Source organism: Piliocolobus tephrosceles, chromosome 2 (assembly GCF_002776525.5).
Source record: "Piliocolobus tephrosceles isolate RC106 chromosome 2, ASM277652v3, whole genome shotgun sequence".
Classification (NCBI taxonomy): Eukaryota; Metazoa; Chordata; class Mammalia; order Primates; family Cercopithecidae; genus Piliocolobus; species Piliocolobus tephrosceles.
The window spans coordinates 97,853,083-97,874,931 of NC_045435.1; the positions used below are offsets into that span (position 1 = coordinate 97,853,083).

The 21,849-nt window shown below is 41.9% G+C and overlaps 1 protein-coding gene and 1 long non-coding RNA gene across 4 annotated transcripts in view; one reads left to right on the forward strand and one right to left on the reverse strand.

Annotated features, from left to right (window-relative positions):
• Positions 1-21,849, forward strand: part of SCN10A (sodium voltage-gated channel alpha subunit 10) — a 95,794-nt gene that overhangs the window by 25,907 nt on the left and 48,038 nt on the right. For 2 of the 3 annotated variants that reach the window (XM_023231614.1, XM_023231615.1), the window contains exons 5-12: positions 4,801-4,892; positions 7,004-7,195; positions 7,640-7,706; positions 11,237-11,378; positions 11,525-11,722; positions 12,452-12,622; positions 15,897-16,190; positions 18,225-18,336. In XM_023231614.1, coding sequence (XP_023087382.1) covers positions 4,801-4,892; positions 7,004-7,195; positions 7,640-7,706; positions 11,237-11,378; positions 11,525-11,722; positions 12,452-12,622; positions 15,897-16,190; positions 18,225-18,336 — 1,268 coding nt within the window. The remainder of the gene's footprint in view (positions 1-4,800; positions 4,893-7,003; positions 7,196-7,639; positions 7,707-11,236; positions 11,379-11,524; positions 11,723-12,451; positions 12,623-15,896; positions 16,191-18,224; positions 18,337-21,849) is intronic. The other variant, XM_023231616.1, reaches the window with a different exon arrangement.
• Positions 21,446-21,849, reverse strand: part of LOC113224929 — a 29,216-nt gene continuing 28,812 nt past the window's right edge. Inside the window, exon 3 of the long non-coding RNA XR_003309566.1 lies at positions 21,446-21,530. This is a non-coding gene — a long non-coding RNA (uncharacterized LOC113224929). The remainder of the gene's footprint in view (positions 21,531-21,849) is intronic.

Here is a 21,849-nt window from a genome sequence, read left to right on the forward strand (position 1 = left end):
CTTCATAAGTGAAGAAAAGATAAAGTTTTTTTTTTCAGACAAACAAATGGTGAGGGAATTTGCCACTACCAAGCCAGCACTACAAGAAATGCTAAAAGGAATTCTAAATCTTGAAATAAAAACTTAAAATACACCAAAATAGAACCTCCTTAAAGCATAAATATCACAGGACCTATAAAACAATAACACAATAAAAAAAATAAATTAAGCCAACAACTAGCATAATGAATAGAACAGTACCTCACATCTCAATATTAATGTTGAATGTAAATGCCCCAAATGATCCACTTAAAAGACACAGAAGGGCAGAAAGGATGAAAATCCACTAACCAAATATCTGCTGTCTTCAAGAGACTCACCTAACACATAAGAAGCCACATAAACTTAAGGTAAAGAGAGGGGGAAAGATATTCCATGCATTTAAAAGACAAATAGGGACATTATATAATGATAAAATAATTAGTCCAATGGAAAAAGATCATAATTCTAAATACATATGCACCTAACATTGAGCTCCCAAATTTATAAAACAACTACTATTAGACCTAAGAAATGAGATAGATAGCAGTACAATAATAGTGGCGGATCAATACTCCACTGACAGCACTAGACAGGTCATCAAGACAGAAAGTCAACAAAGAAACAATGAACTTAAACTATAACCTAGAACAAATGGACTTAACAGATATTTGCAGGGCATTCTACCCCACAACTGCAGAATATAGATTCTATTCATCAGCACATGGAATATTCTCTAAGGTAGACCACATGACAGATAGCAAAACAAATTTCAATAAATTTAAGAAAGTAGAAATTATGTCAAGTATCCTCTCAGAGCACAGTCAAATAAACCTGGGAGTTAACTCTGAAAGAACCCACAAAACTATACAAATACATGAAAACTAAACAATCTGCTCTTGAAAGATCTTTGGGTCAACAACGAAATCAAGATGGAAGTTTGAAAATTTTTTGAACTGAATGACAACAATCACACAACTTATCAAAACCTCTGGGATACAGCAAAAGCAGTGCTAAGAGGAAAGCTCATAGCATTAAATACCTACATCAAAAAGTATGAAAGAGGACAAATTGATAATCTAAGGTCATGCCTCAAGGAATTAGAGAAACAAGAACAAAACAGACCCAAACCCAGCAGAAGAAAAGGAATAACAAAGATCAGGGCAAGACTAAATGAAATTCAAACAAAAAATAATAATTATACAAAATATAAGTGAAACAAAAAGCTGGTTCTTTAAAAAGATACACAAAATTGATTGACCGTTAACAAGATTAACCAAGAAAGGAAGAGAGAAGATCCAAATAAGCTCAATTAGAAATGAAATGGGAGACATTACAAATGATACCACAGAAATACAAAAAAAAAAAAAAAAATTCAAGGCTACTATGAACACCTTTATTTGCACAAACTAGAAAATCTAGAGGAGATGGATAAATTCCTGGAAATATACAACCCTCTTAGATTAAATCAGAAAGTAATAGAAACTCTAAACAGACCAATAACAAGTAGCAAGATTGAAACAGTAATTCAAAACTTGCCAAGAAAAAAAGTCCAGGAGCAGACGAGATTCCCAGCTGAATTCTATCAGACATTCAAAGAAAAATTGGTACCAATTTTATTGAAACTATTCCAAAAGATACAGAAAGAAGGAATCCTCCTAAATCACTCTATGAAGCCAGTATCACCCTGATATCAAAACCAAAAAAGGATATTTACAAAAGAACTACAGACAGTATCCCTGATGAACAAAGATGCAGAAATCCTCAACAAAATGCTAGCTAATTGAATCCAACACATATCAAAAAGATAATACACCATGATCAATGGGGATTTCATACCAGGGAGGTAGGGATGATTTAACCTACACAAGTCAATAAATGCTGTACGTCACATAAACCGAATTAAAACAAAAAATTACATGATCTTCTCAATAGATGCAGGAAAAGCATTTGACAAAATCCAGCATCCCATTATGATTAAAACCCTCAACAAAATTGGCATAGAAGGGACATACTTCAAGGTAATAAAAGCCACCTATGACAAACCCATAGCCGACATTATACCGAACAGGGAAAAGTTGAAAGCATTCCCCCTGAGAATGAGAACAAGACAAGGATGCCCACTTTCACCATTTCTATCCCCCATAGTACTGGAAGTCCTAGCCAGAGCAATCAGACAAGAGAAATAAATAAAGGGAATCTAAATCAGTAAAGGGGAAGTCAAACTGTTGCTGTTCAACAATGATACGACTGTATGCCTAGGAAACCCTAAAGACTCATCCAAAAAGCTCCTCGATCTAATAAATGAATTCAGTAAAGTTTTGGGATACAAAAACAATGTATACAAATCAGTAGCACTACTGTACACCACCAGCAACCAAGCTGAGAAACAAATCAAGAACTCAATCCCTTTTACAACAGCTGCAAAAAAAAAAAAAAAAATCTTAGGACTATACCTAACCAAAAAGGTGAAAGCTTTCTACAAGGAAAACTATAAAACACTGCTGAAATAAATCATAGATGACACAAACAAATGGAAACACATTCCATGCTCACAGATGGATAAAATCAATATTGTGAAAATGACCATACTGCAAAAGCAATCTACAGATTCAATGCAATTCCCATTGAAGTACCATCATCATTCTTCACAGAAATAGAAATAACAACCCTAAAATTCATATGGAACCAAAAAAGAATCCACATAGCCAAAGCAAGACTAAGCAAGAAGAACAAAATCTGGAGGTATCACATTCGCTGATTTCAAACTATACTACAAGGCTATAGCTACCAAAACAGCATGATACAGGTATAAAAACAGGCACATAGACCCATGGAATAGAATAGAGAACTCAGAAATAAAGCCAAATACTTACAGCCAACTGATCTTTGAAAAAGCAAACAAAAACATAAAGTGGGGAAAGGACACCTTATTCAACAAATGGTGGTGGGATAATTAGCAAGGCACATGTAGAAGAAGGAGACTGAATCTTCATCTCTCGCCTCATACAAAAATCAATTCAAGATGGATAAAAGACTTAAATCTAAGACCTGAAATTATAAAATTTCTAGAAGATAACATTGGAAAAACTCTTCTAGACATTGGCTTAGGCAAACAGTTCATGACCAAGGTCCCAAAGCAAATCCAACAAAAACAAAAATAAATAGATGGGATCTAATTAAACTAAAAAGCTGTTGCACAGCTAGAGAAATAACCATCCAAGTAAACAGACAACCCATAGGATGGGAGAAAATCTCCACAATCTATGCATCCAACAAAAAACGATTATCCAGAATCTACAAGAAACACAAATAAATCAGCAAGAAAAAAAATCCCATCCAAAAGTGGGCAAAGGACAAGAATACACAATTCTCAAAAGAAGATATACAAATGGCCAACAAACAGGAAAAAAATGCTCAGCATCATTAATTATCAGGGAAATGCAAATTAAAACCACAATGAGACAACCTTACTCCTGCAAGAATGGCCATAATCAAAAAATGATAGATGTTGGCATGGATATAATGAAAAGGGAACACTTTTACACTGCTGGTGGGAATGTATACTAGTACAACCACTAAGGAAAACATTATGGAGATTCCTTAAAGAACTAAAAGTAGAACTACCATTTGATCCAGCAATCCCACTACTGGGTATCTACCCAGAGGAAAATAAGCCATTATATGAAAATATATGTATGTTTATAGCAGCATAGTTTGCAATTGCAAAAATATGGAACCAACCTAAATGCCCATCAACCAACAAGTGGATAAAGAAAATGTGGTGTACACACACCATAGAATACTACTCAGTGGTAAAAAGGAATGAAAGAATGGCATTGGCAGCAAGCTGGATGAAGTTGGAAATCATTATTCTAAGTGAAGTAACTCAGGAATGGAAAGCCAAACATCGTATATTTTTACTTACAAGAAGGAGCTAAGCTATGAGGATGCAAAGGCATAACAATGACATAATGGACTTTGGGGACTTGTGGGGAAGGAGGAGAGGAAGGTAAGGGATAAGAGACTACACACTGGGTACAGCATACACTGCTCGGGTGATGGGTGCACCAAAATCTCAGAAATCAGCATTAAAGAATTTTCTGTGCAACCAAATACCACCTGTTCCCCCAAAACTGTTGAAATACAGATAAAGAACGTATTCATGTAACCAAACACCACCTGTTCCCTCAAAACCATTGAAATAAAATAAAATAAAAAGCTTTGCATGTGTGTCCATGTGGGGCTTATGGGTGTATCCAGGCTCACACTCTGAAGATGGTTCTTCATCTCAGTTCAGCTTCCTCATTTGGAATTGTATGGCCTGGGGCTTTCTTGCCACAGAGTACCGCTTTGGGCATTGCTTTCCAAGATTAGTCCCGTGCCCATGAGGAGATGTCAAAGACCTCAAATCTGAGATGATAGTTAGCCTGTCACAGTGGATCAGACAAGGCTCAGCCTTGTACCCACCTGAAATGGTGGTCTCCTCCTGAGAAATCAGTGTCTGAGGAGACTGGTTAGTCAAACCCCCGTGTTTGAAGATCCATCCACATGCAATGTTGCCTAGATCACAATGCATCTTCTCAAAGGGTCCACTCTGAAAAATGTTACAATAATGAAATCAGTGTCAGTGTCAGTCTATAGATGGCAGTGTCACTAGATTCTAAGTGTCTGTTCTGCATGCTCTCTAGGTTAGTGATACCCCAAGTTGTCCTTATTTATGCTGCATGCATCCCCAGGACCCTTGCTTGCAGAGATGCTGACTAACTTCTGGTCCTACAGATATGTTGGCACAGCAATAGATCTCCGTGGGATCTCAGGCCTGCGGACATTCAGAGTTCTTAGAGCATTAAAAACAGTTTCTGTGATCCCAGGTGAGCTGCTTGAACTAGCACATTTATTCACAGAGCATATGTTAGTTTTCACAGCCTAACTCCCTTCTTTAATTTTCACAAGAGCCCTGTAAGGTTCCAGGGCAAGGACTGTTGTCCCCATTTACAAGACAAAGGAACTGAGGCCTGGAATATAGGAAATATGAACCCAAGGCTTCATCACTAGTAAGAGACAGTGTGACCTGGAAAGCCTATTGTCCCAACTCTTAGGCCAGTGCTCTTCCTACATACCACATGGCCTCATAATCAATACATAACAGGAGGGGCATTCTATTCTGGTTGTGGGATTCAGGCAAGACCCCCCCGGTTGAATTTTTATTTATACCTTAAACTAAATGATTAAACTCGGAAATGGGGAGGAAGGGAGAAAGCAGTCCCAGTATCTTCACTATTTCCGGAGGTCTAAAATCCTGTCTTTAGACACCCAGAGGAAAAAAAGAGTTAGGCAATTCTTGATTACTGAGAATTCAGAAACAAAAGTAGTCCATCAAAGCTCATTGTATGGGACCTCTAAGATCTCCACTGTCACCAGTAGCCCAGCGACCACTGTTCATCCCCCATGAGGTTGATGGTGAGGATGGGGAGGCCAGAGACAAGGCAAACTTTCTGAAATGGGACTCAGTGCTTCCCCTTTGTGGCCTGATGGGTTCTCTCCTCTCACCCCAAGCATTCGTTCTCTCATCTGTAAACAGAAACACTCATTCTAGAGTGGAAGCCTTTTCTACCATTTCTTGTCTGGCTCTGCAGGGAAAGATTGGAAACTCTCTGCCAACTTCCACTAGACACACTTCTTCATGAAGAGAGCCCTGGTCCTGCCCCTTCATATCTCTCTCACTTACTCTCAATTGGGAAGACCCTGAGTCTTCTTTGCAAGACCTGGTCTGTCCATACTGCCTCTTCTGCCTCATCTCTCACCTCTCCACACCTCTCACCATGCTCTGGAATCCACCTATGGTTCCGCAAATACTCCACACCCTTGCTCACCTCCTAGCCTTCAACTGTGCTGCCCCTTCTTCCGGGATATCCTTCCTCCTCTCTTTACTCAACTCACACTCATTCCTCAGGGCTCTGCCAAGGTTTTACCTCCTCCCTGGTTTTTTCCACCTTTCTCACACTCCACCCACCCCATTCCTACCTGTGGAACTTTAGTTAAGGGCTGCTCCCCTGTGTGCCCATCTGCTCAGTAATGCTATGGACTTTCCCCTCAATTTTCAGACAACAGCACTCAGCATGCTGCTGCCTTAGCCATCACTCAGCTCCCAGCCCAGGGACTGACACATGTAGTGCTCAGTGGATTATTTGCTGACCAAAATGACTAACCAAAAATAAATCCTAAATTGCTTCCCTGGTTAGAGTTCTTTCTGCTACCTGTGAAGCTGCTCTCCCAAAGAAGTTGATTTTACTTATCAGAGCAACAAATCATCCCTCCTTAAACAAGCAGGTGTATCCTTCTTTGCTGCCAGCTGTGCTTGGCACAAGTTCTATTTATGCCCCAGTGACTGTCTCAGTGTTTCTTACAGTCTCTCTCTATTGCAAAACTCACCTCTCTGTTTCTCTGTGTCTCTGTCTTTTTCTTTCTCTTGGTCTATTTTTGTTTCACTCTATCTTTCTTACATGTGTCTCTCTCTCTCTCTCTCTCTCACACACACACACACACACACACACACACACACAGAGTGAGGTTCATGTGTCCCGAGTTTCAAGCTGCCTCCCAGAACTGAGAGATGCATGCAGAAAGATAGATGCCAAATTACTGGGGTGAAGTTAGTAGCTTCATGCCTAGCACAGTGCCTGAAAAAGTAGGTACTCAGCATAAATTATTTAAATTGAGTTGCTAGTGTCAGGAATTTTATTAGCTTCAAGATGATAAAAAATTTATTGCCTGGGTCTCAGTTACATCGTCTTTATAATGAGAATAGCCCCTGCCTAACTGCCTGCCTCTCAAGTAAATGTAAGCTTCGGATGGGAAAGGTCTTGGAACTGCCCTGGAGTGTGTATATACTTCACTCCTGTATGTAGAGATGAGGGAGGATGGCTAAGATGAAGATGTGTGCTCTGTGTGTGCTCCCTCATCCACTGTCATCTTCCCACAGGCCTGAAGATCATTGTGGGGGCCCTGATTAACTCAGTGAAGAAACTGGCTGATGTGACCATCCTCACTATCTTCTGCCTGAGTGTTTTTGCGTTGGTGGGGCTGCAACTCTTCAAGGGCAATCTCAAGAATAAATGTGTCAAGAATGATATGGCTGTCAATGAGACAACCAACTACTCATCTCACAGAAAACGTGAGTGGAGTTTCTTCCATAGGGATCAAGGTCTGGTTGGAACCTTGGTACCATATAGGGACAGGGGATATGGAACCCCTGTGTGTGTGTATAGACGTATATTTTGATTTCCCTTTCCTGTCAAAATGCTTCTCTTGAGTTGTGTTTTACTTTTGGGTATTCTATTTCCTGTTGCTCAGCATCCCTCTTGCAAGGAAATGAGCCATAAATCTACAGACAAGTCATTCTACCCTTGCTGGGGGAGACAGAGAGCCGAAGTCACTGCTCAGCTTTTCTCTTTTCAGATGTGACTTTACACCTTCTGTGTGGCCCAGTATGCCCACTGAGTACCTGTAGCCAAAGGAGCTTACTTTGGAAGACTTGGGAGTGTTGCATTCACCACACAAGGCTTGGGTTGGAGGGTTCAGAACCATCTGTGAGGCTTTCTTTTCTTCCTTTCTTCAGCAGATATCTACATAAACAAGCGAGGCACTTCTGATCCCTTACTGTGTGGCAATGGATCTGACTCAGGGTGAGTTCCCAACTTATGACAAAGCAACAATTCCCAACAATTATTTCTCTTTCTCCATCTTGTCCTTGGCATATTATGGACACAGATGGGGTTGCAGGTCCTGGGAAAGATGTATAAAATAAATAAATCATACTCTTTGCCAACCCAGAGCTCATGGGGAGGGAATTATGAGTTAGTTTTTGCGTGTAACAAATGACCTCAAAATTTTGTGAGTTAAAACAACAATTTATTTAATTTTTGATTCTGTGCATCAGCATTTTGAGCTGGGATCAGATGGGCATTGGCTGACATTGACTAGGCTCATTCACGCATATGCAGACAGCAGATTAACTTGGAGATGGCTGGTCTAGGATGTCCTATCTCTGCTAATGTGTCCTCTCACCTCCAAGCAGGTTAGTCTGGGCCTGTTCTCATGGCAGGGTTCCCAGAGAAACAGTGGAAGTTTGCAAAGCTTCTTCAGGCCTAGGCTTAGAACCAACACAATGTACCTTTTGTACATTCTATTGACCAAAGCAAGTCCCAGTACAGTCCAGATCCAAGAAGTAGAGAAATAGACTTCATCACTCAATGGAATAAGCTGAAAAGTCACACTGGAAAGGATGTGGGTACACAGGGAGAAGAATTATAGCCATTTTAATAAACAGTCTACCCCAGGAAGGAACCAATTCTTATTTGTGTCAAATTCTCTACACTTAATCATCACAGCTAACTCCATTCTATAGCCACATTACCCTCACAAATAGAGGAATAAACACGTGTATCAGACTTCGCAATTTCAAATTCTTACAGAGGCCAGATTTATAATAACAAATGAGTTGGAGAGGGCCAGGAGGGAACCTAGGAGCTGAGAGTTCATGCCTCCTCTAAAGGGGACAGCCCCACTGCTCTGTCCAGATTTTGGTTGCCATGTGGAAATGTGGGTTCACTGTTTCCAGCTCTTCCAACTTTTAAAATAAAAATAGGAAATTTAGATTTTTATATAAAATGTCCCAACTATAAACATTGGCTACCTATTCCAAAAAATGTCTACGTATTGTTGGGCCAAACAAAATATTTCTGCCAGCCAAATCCAACCTATAAGCTGCTAGTTTGCAATTTCTCATGCATAGACATAAAGATGCTACTCTGTGGAGAACAAGTTCTTTACTAGAGGCTTCACGGGCTGGGGAAACACAGTGAGATGGCGGTGTGAGGCAAGAGAGAAAGTCAGGAAGGTTTTTTGGAGGTGGTATTTGAAGTGAGCTTTCAAGGGCAGGTAGGATGTCTCCAGACTGGGTGAATACAAGACAGTTTGAGTGACGGCCATTCCAGGTCGCAGAACAGAATGTGAGACAAAGCTAAGGGATGAGGACCCCTCAGCTCTGCCTGCTGCTTTGGCCACTGGAGGAAAGCATGAGCAGAAAGAGTTTAGGCAAAAGATCAAAAAGGCCATCTCACCCACCTCCATGGCTGAGAGCTTAGAAGAGCAGAGCTCACAACGCCCCCACTCCCTGAGAGGCTGACAGCTCCATATTGCCCAGGTGGACCTGTATGGAGCCTGCATGAGGCTCCACCTTCATCAGCTCACTAGGAAAACAATCTCAGTTAGAGCTGAGGACTGGAAACAAGCAGGAGCATTTGGTCAACATCAGGTTCCTTGGACTCTTCTTTCACAAATGCACTTCGCATTTGGTTCTTTGGCTCATGGGACGGTTGTTCTGACGTCAATTTTCATTTGCCTTTGACTTAAATGTAAACTACAAGCCCCTCAGCATCCTTCTTCTGTCTAGATAATGCCATTTCTCAAGGCAATGGCTCCAGAGCAGCTCAAGTCCTTTTTGTGGTAAAGTTGTGGAGTCCATCTACACATCTCCACAGCTCAGCTCCCTGAGAGGCCAGGCCCGCTACTGAGCAGGTCGCAGCCAGGCAGTTGGGGAGTGGACCAGGCTGGGATGTCAGAGAGAGGCCAGCTCAGGATAATGGACAGAGTGAGCCCTGGAGGGTCATGCCATGAAAGCTAACCCTGGGTCCTCTGTGGGGCTGCAGAGAAGCCAGAGCCCTGAGGAAAGGCCCACATTGACCAATGGCACTGTGGGAGGAAGGTCAGGGGTCGCAAGGCAGAAAATGAATACCAGAAAATAGCTGATAATTTTCAGTGTTCTTCCACATGTATTATATATTATTCCAGTTTATCTTTTCAGCAGCTTCCAAGGTTAAAAACAATAGGAATTTTCCTTCACGTTTATTTACAATATTTACTATGCAGAAGTGCAAGATACTGTGCAGTGATCTCATTTAATCCTAAGAGCAGTGAACTGTTGATATGTAGTGACTACAGTGGGCTTCTACAGAAGACATAGAAATAAGGCTGCCCTCAGAGTTAATTAAGAAACCTACAGGTAATGGGTTGCCTAGCGCCTTGGAAGAGCAAACCGAGAGCCTGCCTTTAAATGTGGGTCTACAAAGCTAGGGAACTTGCAATCTTCAGTCGAAGTGGAGATAGAATTGGAACTGATTAGAATTAAGTTGTCAGAGCTCTAATCCATGGTATGCGTTGTTCACATGGATGTCTGGGATAAGGAGAGCCCCAGAGGTTGGAGTTCATGGAGAAATCCTGGGAGTAAAAGAATTCCATGTATTCACAAGGAATGCAGGTAAATAAAAAAGGAAAATAAAGAAAAAAATTTTAAAAAACATAATTCTGGACTTCAAACGAGGCATTCCTGTTTCATTGATCAGTCAATCTCCACTAGGATAGATGAGAGCCCTTTATGCTCCCTGAGCTGACAGATGCTTCTTGACATCAACTCATCCTACTATTATGAGAGAGAGGAAGGAGTTCAGCACTCCCACCCCAATACTCACCAGGCAGTCATTTTCAATTTGCCCTTCCTTCATAGGCCATCTTCAGGAGGAGACTAGGCTGACTCAAGTATTGGGCTACTTGACAGTTATATTTCTCCTTTTAATAAATATATTGACACCTGCATAGTTTTAGGCAACTGATTTCTTTCTGACCCCCAGCTTCCTTATCTGTAAAGAAAGAACATTGAGTGATTAAACTACAGTGTTTGTAAAGCACTTAAGGGGAGAGAGAGGAACACAGAAAGTGCTCAGTAAGTGGAAAGTGTTATTTCCACTGTTATATATAATTAATCAGTGAACTTGGCTAATGTGAGACCTCCCTTGATAGACAACTCTGCAGGTGATGCCAACAGGCTCAAGTTTTAAGTCTACATCATTGCTACTGACTCTCCTTTCCCTGGTGTGAACTGGCAAAGAGCTCATGGTATCATGTCTGGGCAGTCGGCTGCCTTCCCCAGACCACTCCCCTGTGCATGAAATTCTGACGTGAAAGTATTAGCATCTCCATTTTATGGATAACAGAAACCAAGACCTAAACAGACCAAGTGTCCAAGATCATCCTGCTAATGAGATGAAGACTAGGTCTTGAACTCTGATCTCTGACATAAAACTCTGTGGTTGTCTCACAGCCCTGGGCTGCCTTGTGTGCAATAAGCAGGGGATAACCTTCTTTGTTCTTGCTGCAGCCACTGTCCTGATGGTTATATCTGCCTTAAAACTTCTGACAATCCGGATTTTAACTACACCAGCTTTGATTCCTTTGCTTGGGCTTTCCTCTCACTGTTCCGCCTCATGACACAGGATTCCTGGGAACGCCTCTACCAGCAGGTACTGAGCTGCATTCTCCCACACAGACTTGGTTGGAGGCTGGTGGGTCACCTGTATGGCTGTGCTTTTCCTGGAGGAGCCTGACTTAAATTCAGGGATCCATGTGCTATGGGTACAGGTTTATCTTCTTTCCTTTGAATCTGCAGACCCTGAGGGCTTCTGGGAAAATCTATATGATCTTTTTTGTGCTCGTAATCTTCCTGGGATCTTTCTACCTGGTCAACTTGATCTTGGCTGTAGTCACCATGGCATATGAGGAGCAGAACCAGGCAACCATTGATGAAATTGAAGCAAAGGAGAAGTTGTTCCAGGAGGCCCTCGAAAAGCTCCGGAAGGAGCAGGAGGTTTGTAAGGAGTGGAAGTTTGTGAAGAAAGTTGCAGACTTCCATTCTTGGATAGAGTTCTGGACTAGCCACTTTAATTAGGGCTGCCATTTAGGGAGCTATAGGAGGAATCATCTTGCCTCAGGGACCATATTACCTCAGGTTTTCTCAAAGAACTTATGTGAGGATTCTTGTGCAAGTGACCTATTGAGGGAATGCTCTCAGGAGAAAGTGAGTTAAAGAAAACAGAATGGGGCAGAGGGTGGAACTAAACAAGGAGTGTTCTCAGCTGGAGACCAGCTTCAGCTTGATCCCATGGGGAACTCTGGGGCATGACCTGTACCACAGTTAGCCCTACCTTGAGGCAAGGGGGCCAGCTGTTTGCACCCTCCCCATACCTATCCTAGAAGCAGGCAGCCAAAAGAGCTTTTTTTTTTTTTTTTTTTTTTTTTTTCAGAATGCTGCAAGTATGAGTCAGTAACTGCTGCCACTCAAGCAGCTTAGGATAGGTGTGCTGATCTGGTGAAAGGGATCTGGGTGGGGCACCAACAGAGTGCCCCATGAATGAGTGGGGGGTAACCCAGAGGTGTCTGTTCCTGCCATGGCCTAATCCCACCACCACCCAGGTCCTAACCCTTGAGCTTCTCTGTTTCAGATATCTCCTCCATCTGGCACCCCATGTCTGAGGGACACATTTATTCCAAGTCCAAGCAAATACTATTGGCTACACCTGTTGTTCTCTTGTCACAGGTGCTGGCAGCGCTGGGGATTGACACAACCTCTCTCCACTCCCACAACGGATCACCTTTAACCTCCAAAAATGCCAGTGAGAGAAGGCACAGAATAAAGTCAAGAGTGTCAGAGGGCTCCACAGAAGACAACAAATCACCCCGTTCTGATCCTTACAACCAGCGCAGGATGGTAAGAGGCTCAGGTTTGTGCTCTAAAGATTACCCACCATTGCAGCTGCCGTGGACAGTGGGTTGGAGTGGGAAGAGGTGTGTGGCAGAGAAAGAGCTGGAGGCACAGAGCTTACAAGGATCCAGACACTCCTCCAAAATGCTGTCTTAAACTAGGAAAGTGTAATTATAGATGAGGAAAAGGGGTGAATTATAAGGACACTTTGAGGGAGGGGGATCCACAAGATTGGGATTGTGGACTGTGGAAAAAGGAAAGCGGAGTCCAATTTGACTCCCAGGTTTCAGGATCGGGCAATGAAATGGATGGTAATTCCAAGATGAGGACACTGGAAGAAGAACCCAGGTTTGTAGGAAAGGTGGGAAGCCCATATTGAACATGCCGATCTTAAGGTGTCTGTGAACATCAAAGGACAGCTTCCTTCTGACGCTCTGGTCTGCAGTTCTACAGCCTAAGGTTCCCTGTCTGTGGTGCTAAGATCCTTCACACACCTTTTTTTTTTTTTCTTTCTGATGTGTCGAGGTGGTTTTTATTTTTTACTTAGTTTATTTAAAATTGACACATCAGAATTTTACATAATTGTTGGGTATAATTTCTGACCTTCCTAAGGCCCTGCAATTCAAGCTGTCACCTGTTTTTAGCAGAAAAGTTCCCAGCACCCATCTCTGTGACACAATCCAGCCTGGGAATGGCTTCAGCACCTCACCTCAGACCCTGTAGCAATTCTGTTCCCCCCATAATAACTTTCTGCCTCCCACTCTAAAATTTGCACTGCAACTTTCCTCGACACGCTTCCTCCCACCACCTTCCTGCCCCTTGAAGGTCCTTTTACCCCAAATATGCCCTTTCTGTAGGTCTGACACATAATATTGGCTGTGTGGGAGGGTGGCTCCACACTAACAGTGTGGAAAAGGGGATCAACATGGCTATTTTTATGTTTTATGCCTCTCACTTCCCTCTCAACCTCTTTTCCTGTGCTAAGCCAAAGGATGTTTTACTTTTTTGCAATACCGTCTCTCAAACCCTCAGATTTATGTGTGCATATACAGACACACTCGCATGCACACCAACCTCATGACACACCCACACTTCAGCATCTATCTGCATCTGTGCCCTCCTCTTTCTTGCTTTGCCTCTTTTGAGAAGCACCTGGCATACATGGGGCACAGTTCAGACAATCACAGAACAGGATGAATCACAGCTTCCATGGAAATGTCAATGACACTGAATTGGGCTTTAATTACCCCATTCTGTCAGCCCCACGCAGATTAGCACTTGGATGTCCAGTAATTGGTATGTGTGCTTGTCTCTCCAGTGATGCTTATTTTCAAAGGGAAAAAAGAAGAGCTGCAACTTGTTCATTCAACAGTACTAGGTGCTTGGTATAAAGAGATGACTAGAACATGTTCTTCTCCCCAAGGATTTCCATTTGGGTGGAGGAGGCAGATATAAACACAGCTATGTGTTAAATAGTGTATTAGAGACACATACGTGGTGTTTTGACAATCGAGGAAGAAACATCCACTCTCATGGGGCTGGATAGGTATCAGAAAAGGCCTCCTGGAGGAGGGGATAATTGGGGTCAATGATAAATAGCATGTAGAGATTCTTCCAGTAATTGAAGACTTGAGAGAATTTGGGGAGGAGTATTTTCCTGGCAGAAAGAACAACATGTATGTGCAAAGATGGGGAGGCACCGTTTGAGTACTGCTTTAATGCTAACTGATTGATTGGAGCCCACCCAGGAAGGCATCTTCTCCCTCTTTTCCCAGGTACATTCATCTGGTAAATAGACCTAATGCAGTTTTTGTATAAAGCCATTTTATAACCTGCAGAAATGAAATAGAGGAATATATAGGAGAGACCCAGGAGGGTTTTTGTGGAAAATCACAGACCAGTTGGTTTCCTCAGAGGATGCCTTTTAAAGCAATTCTAATGTTTTTACTCAGAAGACATTGCCCACCATTTGTCAAAAAGCTTAATTCTAAAATAACTCGTGGCCAAGGAGACACTGCTGTCAAATATGCAACCAAAATTTTCTTCTTAGTTTCTTGATTGGTTTGCTTGGTGCTCAAGTGCAAATAATGTAGTATTCCTTTCTTTAATATGGATGTGTCAATTTTTCTCATTTGCTTCAAAAATGGGAAGGATTTTTGCATTTTATGAGTTCTGTAGTCCTTGGGTGTGTATTACAGGCAGAGAGTACTCTACTTTTTATAATACTGGGCTTTTAGTAATGGTTGCTAAACAGGATCGGGCTTCAAATGATCAAGAGAGGAAACCGGTTCTGTGAGATAAGGGGATTATTAAGGAGAACCCCAGTTGGCAAGATTCTCCACTTCAGTAGTTTGGTAAATAAAAGGAATTAAGGAATGTGAGTGGAATAAGTCAGTATGATCAGAGTTTGGTATGAAGTCAATGTTTAGATTTTGGACATACTATAGACCACCTGAGGACAGAAATGATGGTTTGCTATGATCAAGTTTCACTATGGTCATGGGAACTACCTAACCCAGCACACTAATTCTCTGAGGGCTCTGGGCTTGTGAATTAGCTCTTTTCTCTGGCAACTCTAAGCCACACAGTTCCCTCAATGGAAGATTTTGATGGGAAATGTTTATTGATTTGGAGGAATGACATTATTCTTCCAGGAAATTAGGCTGCAACCCTTCCTTCAATCTCTCCATTGTTGACTGTTCAAGCCTCGAGGGATCCTAGAAGCTCATTACACTGTACAGTTCTTGTCTCCTCCTGTGCAACACAAACTCTCACACTCATACAGACAGGATCTAATGAATTGCACAACCTAATTTTCAGACAATGAAGTGCACTCGTTCATTCAACAACCACTTACCAAGTATGTTCCAGTACTGGTATGTGTAGTAGCCTCCTTAGGTCACAACTTTGCATGTGGAAAAGGGAACTTAAGACAGCTTTGTCTAGCCCTGTGGCCAAAGGTTGGCAAACAGTTGACCTATCCAGATGACAAGGTTTCCTCTGACATATTCCTGGCCATGATAACCTATTTGCTGAGCATCGGCACCCTGTGATCTCTTCTCTCTCCTGGTCTTTCCCCGAGTCTGTCTAGAATCTCCTTTTTTCCTTTTCCCTCATCATGCATACCTAGAATACCCCTTAGATTTGTGCCTTTACTTAGCTACTGAAAGGTCATAAAAATAGGGGCGGGGAAATGGGAGTAGGTAGAGGGAAGTGTTGGGCTCTAGATTTTCCAGAAGACCAGTTTCCAGCCTTCTTGCTCCTTTGGGGCAATGCCCAGTCTTTTCTAGGCCTTGCCTCTGGAAAACGCCGGGCTAGCCATGGCAGCGTGTTCCATTTCCGGTCCCCCGGCCGAGATATTTCACTCCCTGAGGTAGTCACAGACGATGGAGTCTTTCCTGGAGACCACGAAAGCCATCGGGGCTCTCTGCTGCTGGGTGGGAGTGCTGGCCAGCAAGGCCCCCTCCCTAGAAGTCCTCTTCCTCAACCCAGCAACCCTGACTCCAGGCATGGAGAAGATGAACACCCACTGCCACCCACTAGTGAGCTTGCTCCTGGAGCTGTTGAAGTCTCGGTGAGTGTGTGAATGCTTCAGACTCCCCCAGGCTGTCTTCCAGCTAGAAACCTTGGGCCATAGAAGCCTGAGTGTCACCAATGGAAGGGATCTTTAGCCATCATCCTGTCCAATGCCTCCCCATTCTACTCCTTTTTTACAGACATAGAAGATGAGACCCAGAGAGAGAGAGATTGAGTTGGCCTGAGGTCAAACAGGTTTCCTGGTTTATTCTGCAGTACAGTGATGCAAATTATATTCCATTTGACCCCATATTTCTTATCAGTGTTTCTCTGTCCCCACTCAACATCACTGCCTCAGTGATAGGCCTGCTTTCTTCCTGGACAGGTATGAGAAAAACTGAAGGACCCTTCTCTTCCTGCTTATGGCTCTATGCAAACTCCTCTAGGCTGGGCAAATGGAACCCAGATAAATTCTGGGAGTTTCTTAGGACAGATCTGAATAGAAGCACAGTATTCCTTGCTTTACTCACCGAAGAAATAATTTGCCAAAATGAACAAATTAGGCAACAGTGACTAACTGGCCAGCACTCTTTAATAGAATAATAGCAGAGTGTAATGGCAAGTCAGGGATTCCTCATTGGATTGGGAGCTGTGAGTTAATTTGAGCTCTCCCCTCCAGTTTCAGTAATGATGTTTCTAGTGTTTTTCATTTGCCCTCTCTGGCTAGCCAGGGATACAGAGCAATTTGCAGACAGAATTGTAAAGAGACCAATATATGGTTCCACTGATACAGGTAAGTCTTACAGAGTTGCCTTAGCTCGGTCTCTAATTCGATGCCATGTGATTCAGGGTCTCAGCAAGAAACAGATGGACCACTCCAGTGGGCTAATAGAGTTTAGTAAAGTATTTACAGAGGTGTGGGCTGGGCTTACGGAATGAATAAGGGACAGTGAGGCACCTAGAAACTAGTAACAGGGGGAAGTTGTTACATGCCTAGGCTGAAGGGATGAAGGAAAGGACCAGAATCAGACTAAAGCAGCAGCTGCCCTCATGTGTCAGAGAGGCCGTGTGGCAGAACTTGTGATCTTAGTAGAGAATCACAGCTCTGCTACTTATTCATAGCACAGAAGAGAAGCAGCCAGGGGAAAATCCCTGACTTGTCTCTCATTCTATCCTTGAATGTCTTGCCTATGCCTCCCATTAACCAAACCTGGCCAGAACCAGAGGGCAAGGGTAATGCATTTTGTACAGGTCTCCCTCCTCAGGCACAGAGAGAGCAGAGAAGGTATAGAGTAGGTCTCCAAGGCAAATGGAATCACCAAAACAGAGCCTTAAAGTCAAAGGTAGCCTGCAGGGCTCGCTGGAAGTGCATTAGCGCTCTAGAAAATGCCTCATTGAAGGCATTTATGCCTCTCTTGTGATGGGCCCTCACCCTCTTCTCTCTGTTTCTGCGATTATCATGTGTTTAGATATTCTGACCTTGATTCAGTCTAGTTAAATTACCAGGCTAGTGAAAGATTGACTCTTTAGGCCCTTCTGTTTAGTATGGACCTGTATTTTAGTCCCAACTGTGCCAGTTACCACCTGAGTCACCTTTAGCAAGTCCTTTAAATTATCCAAGCCTCCTTGTCTCCCCTTGTAAAAAGATTTCTAAATAGCTGGAGGGTTAAATGAAATAATAAAGTGCCAACATTTTTATATATGTCTGACAGATAACAATAAATAGTGACTACTAGTATCATTTGCTTAGTCCTCATGGTTGGAAACTTTATAAACTTTCTTTATGTTTATTAACTGTTTATACTTACAGTATTCAGCGATAACATGCTGAACAGATTTGTAGCTTAGGAGCAATAGGCCACACTATTTAGCTTAGATGTATAGAAGGCTATAGCATTTGTTTGTGTAAGTACAATGTAGGATGTTCACAGAATGATGAAATCACCTAATGATGTATTTGTTGGAACATGTCTCTATCATTAAGTGACATATGACTATATATGAGACTGGCCAATAGGAGGCTGAATGATCCAACTTTGCCATGAAGATGTCAGGTTAAGGGAGTGTCCTGACTCTGTTTGTGTCTCAGCAGGCATTCGATGCAGGACAAAAGAAGACTTTCTTGTCAGCAGAATACTTAGATGAACCTTTCCGAGCCCAAAGGGCAATGAGTGTTGTCAGTATCATAACCTCCGTCCTTGAGGGTAAGTGCTGCTCATTGCATTGTTTGTCCACTGTGCCATGATGAATTCCCATATCAGCAGCAGAAGCAGTGTCTCTAACTCGTGTCAAAGCATCCATCTCTGCGTAATGGAATTCTTAATACTCCTCCTTCTTATGTCTTAGGCCCCATCATCTTTTATCAATGTGATTTTTTATATGCATAATTTTTCAAAAACAAATAATTTGATGAATAAAATATCCCAGCTCATCTCTTGTTCAAATTAGTATCTGCTTTGCATGCATCACAAAACTAGATTTTTAAAAGTGATCTGGCAGGCATCAGAGAATTTCAGCACACCCTCTCAGGTGTGCAAGAAATTTAACCATCTTTAATTTTTCAACATGGCAAAATTATCCTTTTCATGGTTTCAAAATTATATCTTTCATGGTTGTAACTTACACAGTTGTAACTTAATTTCTTGTTCAAGCCCCCATTATGCTGAATATTGGAAGACAATTTAAGTCCATTAATCAGTCAATTTAACTAAGTCCTTGTTAATTCAGAATTCTACCAATCAAGTGGGAATCCACTCAGTCTCCCCAGCTATGTGTCTAGGTTTCAAGCCAAGGGCTAGTAGAGGAAGAGAGTGGCAATAGTCATGGCCACCTATCCACACATGGTGATTGCATCCCCCTAACCCTGAGCAGGAGGTCTGTTCTATTCCAGCCTTTTTTTGCCTCATGGTATGGAGAATGCAACCTTAGTCATTTCCAGTTATCTTACTCCCCTAGACAAATTAAACTGACCTGGGCTGGAGGAGTTGTAAGGGAGCTTGAGTGCCAGTGTGCTCCTGAGAAGGAGTCCTGTGTGTTTTCCTCCCAGCCCTAGGCTGAATCCTAATTTGAGGGGAAGAAGTGGTGAGCAACCAAAACAGAAAAAACATTTGAGGGATTTCAAAACAGAGCCAATGTGTGCCTTACTTTCTAGGTGAAACCAAAGGTGGCAAGCCTTAGAGAGAGATTCACATGCACGGAAATTGTAGAATAGAACTGACCAGTAATGTACCAGATATGCAGAGATGTATCTGTTTTGCTCACAGCTGGATCTCCATTACCTAGAAGAGCAGTGCATGCACAAAGGTGATATCTGGGTGGTGATGTTAATTTATAGTGATGTAAACTGATAAAAAGGAAGAAAATAAGGAATAGTCAGATATCTTGGGGTAGGATAGACTTCCACTCAAGGAAGATACTGTGAGAGTGGAGTAAGAAAGGCAAGAGAAACAATGATGTTTTCAAGAAAATCTAGGGAAAGGTAACCTTAGCTTAGGTCAACCTTAGGTTAGAGAAGGCATGAAGCAGCCTCAGAGAGAGTCCTGTGGCTGCAGAACGGCAGAGAGGAACTGGGTGATGACTTAGACCCCAATGAAGGCTATGGAAAAAGATGAGTGAGACCCACAGAGGGAATCTAGAAAGAGAAGAGCCATCTTCATGGATTCTCCCACCAGGGACCGGATGGGAACTACAACTCAGGCAAAATACACTTAGCAATGACAAAGAACCTGTTCAACTCTCCACCAGATTTGAGCCCTACAAAACTCAGACACAGACTCAGATATTGAAATAGTACCCAACATTGACTTAACAAAAGACAATTCCCATGGTAAGGACTTGAAGCATAAATTGAATTCAACTAAGTTACATTTCTTGCATACCTGAGTTTGTGCTTTGAGAAATGTGCACCAATTTCTCAACAACAATGTGTACAGACTCCCTTATATTATTTTTTCTCATTGATAATTATTTAATATCACTGTTCATTGTAATAGAGTCTGCACTTCTAACATTTTTCATGGCATAGAATCTGACCAAGTTGCTATTCCCACAATTTTTCTTAACCAGATAGGTTTCTTTGTTTTTGTTTGTTTGTTTTGGTTTTTGTTTTGCTATTAGTCATCAAACAGCAAACATTGAATACAAACAGTTTGTTTTTTCATTTATTCTCAAAAACTGTTAAGCTTCCTCCTTCTCTCTTCTTTCATTTATTCTCTTATCAACAAGCATTTGTTGAGCCCCTTTTGTGTGTGGCATTGCTCCAGGTGCTGGGATTCAGTGGTGAACTGATATAAGCTGAGCTCATGGAATCTACATCCTAGCAGGGAAGGGGACACGAAAGATGAACATGAATATTCAGATATAAGAAGTAGGAGAAAACATAAAGTAGGGAAGGAGATGGAGAGTTCTTTCCAAGAAGAACATAAATTTGAATTAAATAAAGGAATCAACTATGTAAGAACCTGAGGAGAAAGTTCGCAGACATGAACAGCAAGTACAATGCATTTTGCAAGAATGAGATAGGAATGAGCAAAATGCATATCCCAAACACATCCCAATGTAGGTAAGACCAAAGAAGGTCATGGAATGAATGAGAGGCAACAGAGTGTAGTAGTTAGAACACTGCTCTGGAGCCCGGCTGCCTGGGTTTGCATCGTACCTCTGCCACTTATGGTGCACAGTGTGACCTTGGAGCTTCAGTAACTTTTCTGTGTCTCAGATTTTTAGCCTGTAAAATAGTGAGACTATACTTATCTTGTAGAGTTTTGTGAGGATTAAATGAATCAGGTCAGCAAAATGCTTAGAACCATGACTGGCATGTAGTAAGTACTCATCACATTTGGCTATTATTATTCACTAGGTTGTAAAATCTATGAGGGCAGAGATGTGCCTGTTTTGCTCACAGCCTGATCTCCATTAGCTAGAAGACAAATGCATGCACAAAGGTGATATTTGGGTGGTGCAGGCGGGGAGGGGAGTGATGCTAATTTATAACAGTGTGAACTGATAAAAAGGAAGAAAATAAGTAATAGTCAAATATGTTGGGGTAGAGCAGACTTCCCCTTAAGGAAGATGCTGTGAGAATAGAGAGAAAGCCAGAGAAACAATGACTCTTTAAAGAAAATCTGGGGAGAGGAAACCTTAGGTTAAATCAAAGAGGTCAAAGTTTTCTGAGCATAGGGCACATCGTCTTCTCTGGTTGGATGTTATATTCATTACACACATGAGATACATGTGTGTAATGTATATTACAAGTGGATGAGTTAACACAGAAGGGTTGAAGTAAGAAGAGAAGAAGGACTAGGACACAGTTCTAACAAACTAAGTGTTTAATAGTTAAGCAGAAGGGACAGACCCAGCAAAGGAGACTGAGAAGGAAGGTACAGAAATAAGAGACAACCTAGAAGAATACAATGCAGAGCCAAGAGTAAAATTTCTTCAGGAATTTTCTTCAGCAAAATTTCTTCATGTAAAATTTCTAAAATTTCTTCAGTACTGAAGAAATTTACTAAAATTTCTTCAGTAAAATTTCTTCATGAGATACCCCTTAGATAGTGCTCATATCCTTCCATTTCCCATCAGCCCCACTGTCACTACCCCAGAGTTCAAGTACTGCCATCTTGTACTTGGTTTCCTCCTAACTGGTTTCTCTGCCAACATACTTCACCTTTCATATATATATATGAAAGCAGTATGAATATAGGTGGCAATTTTGAGAA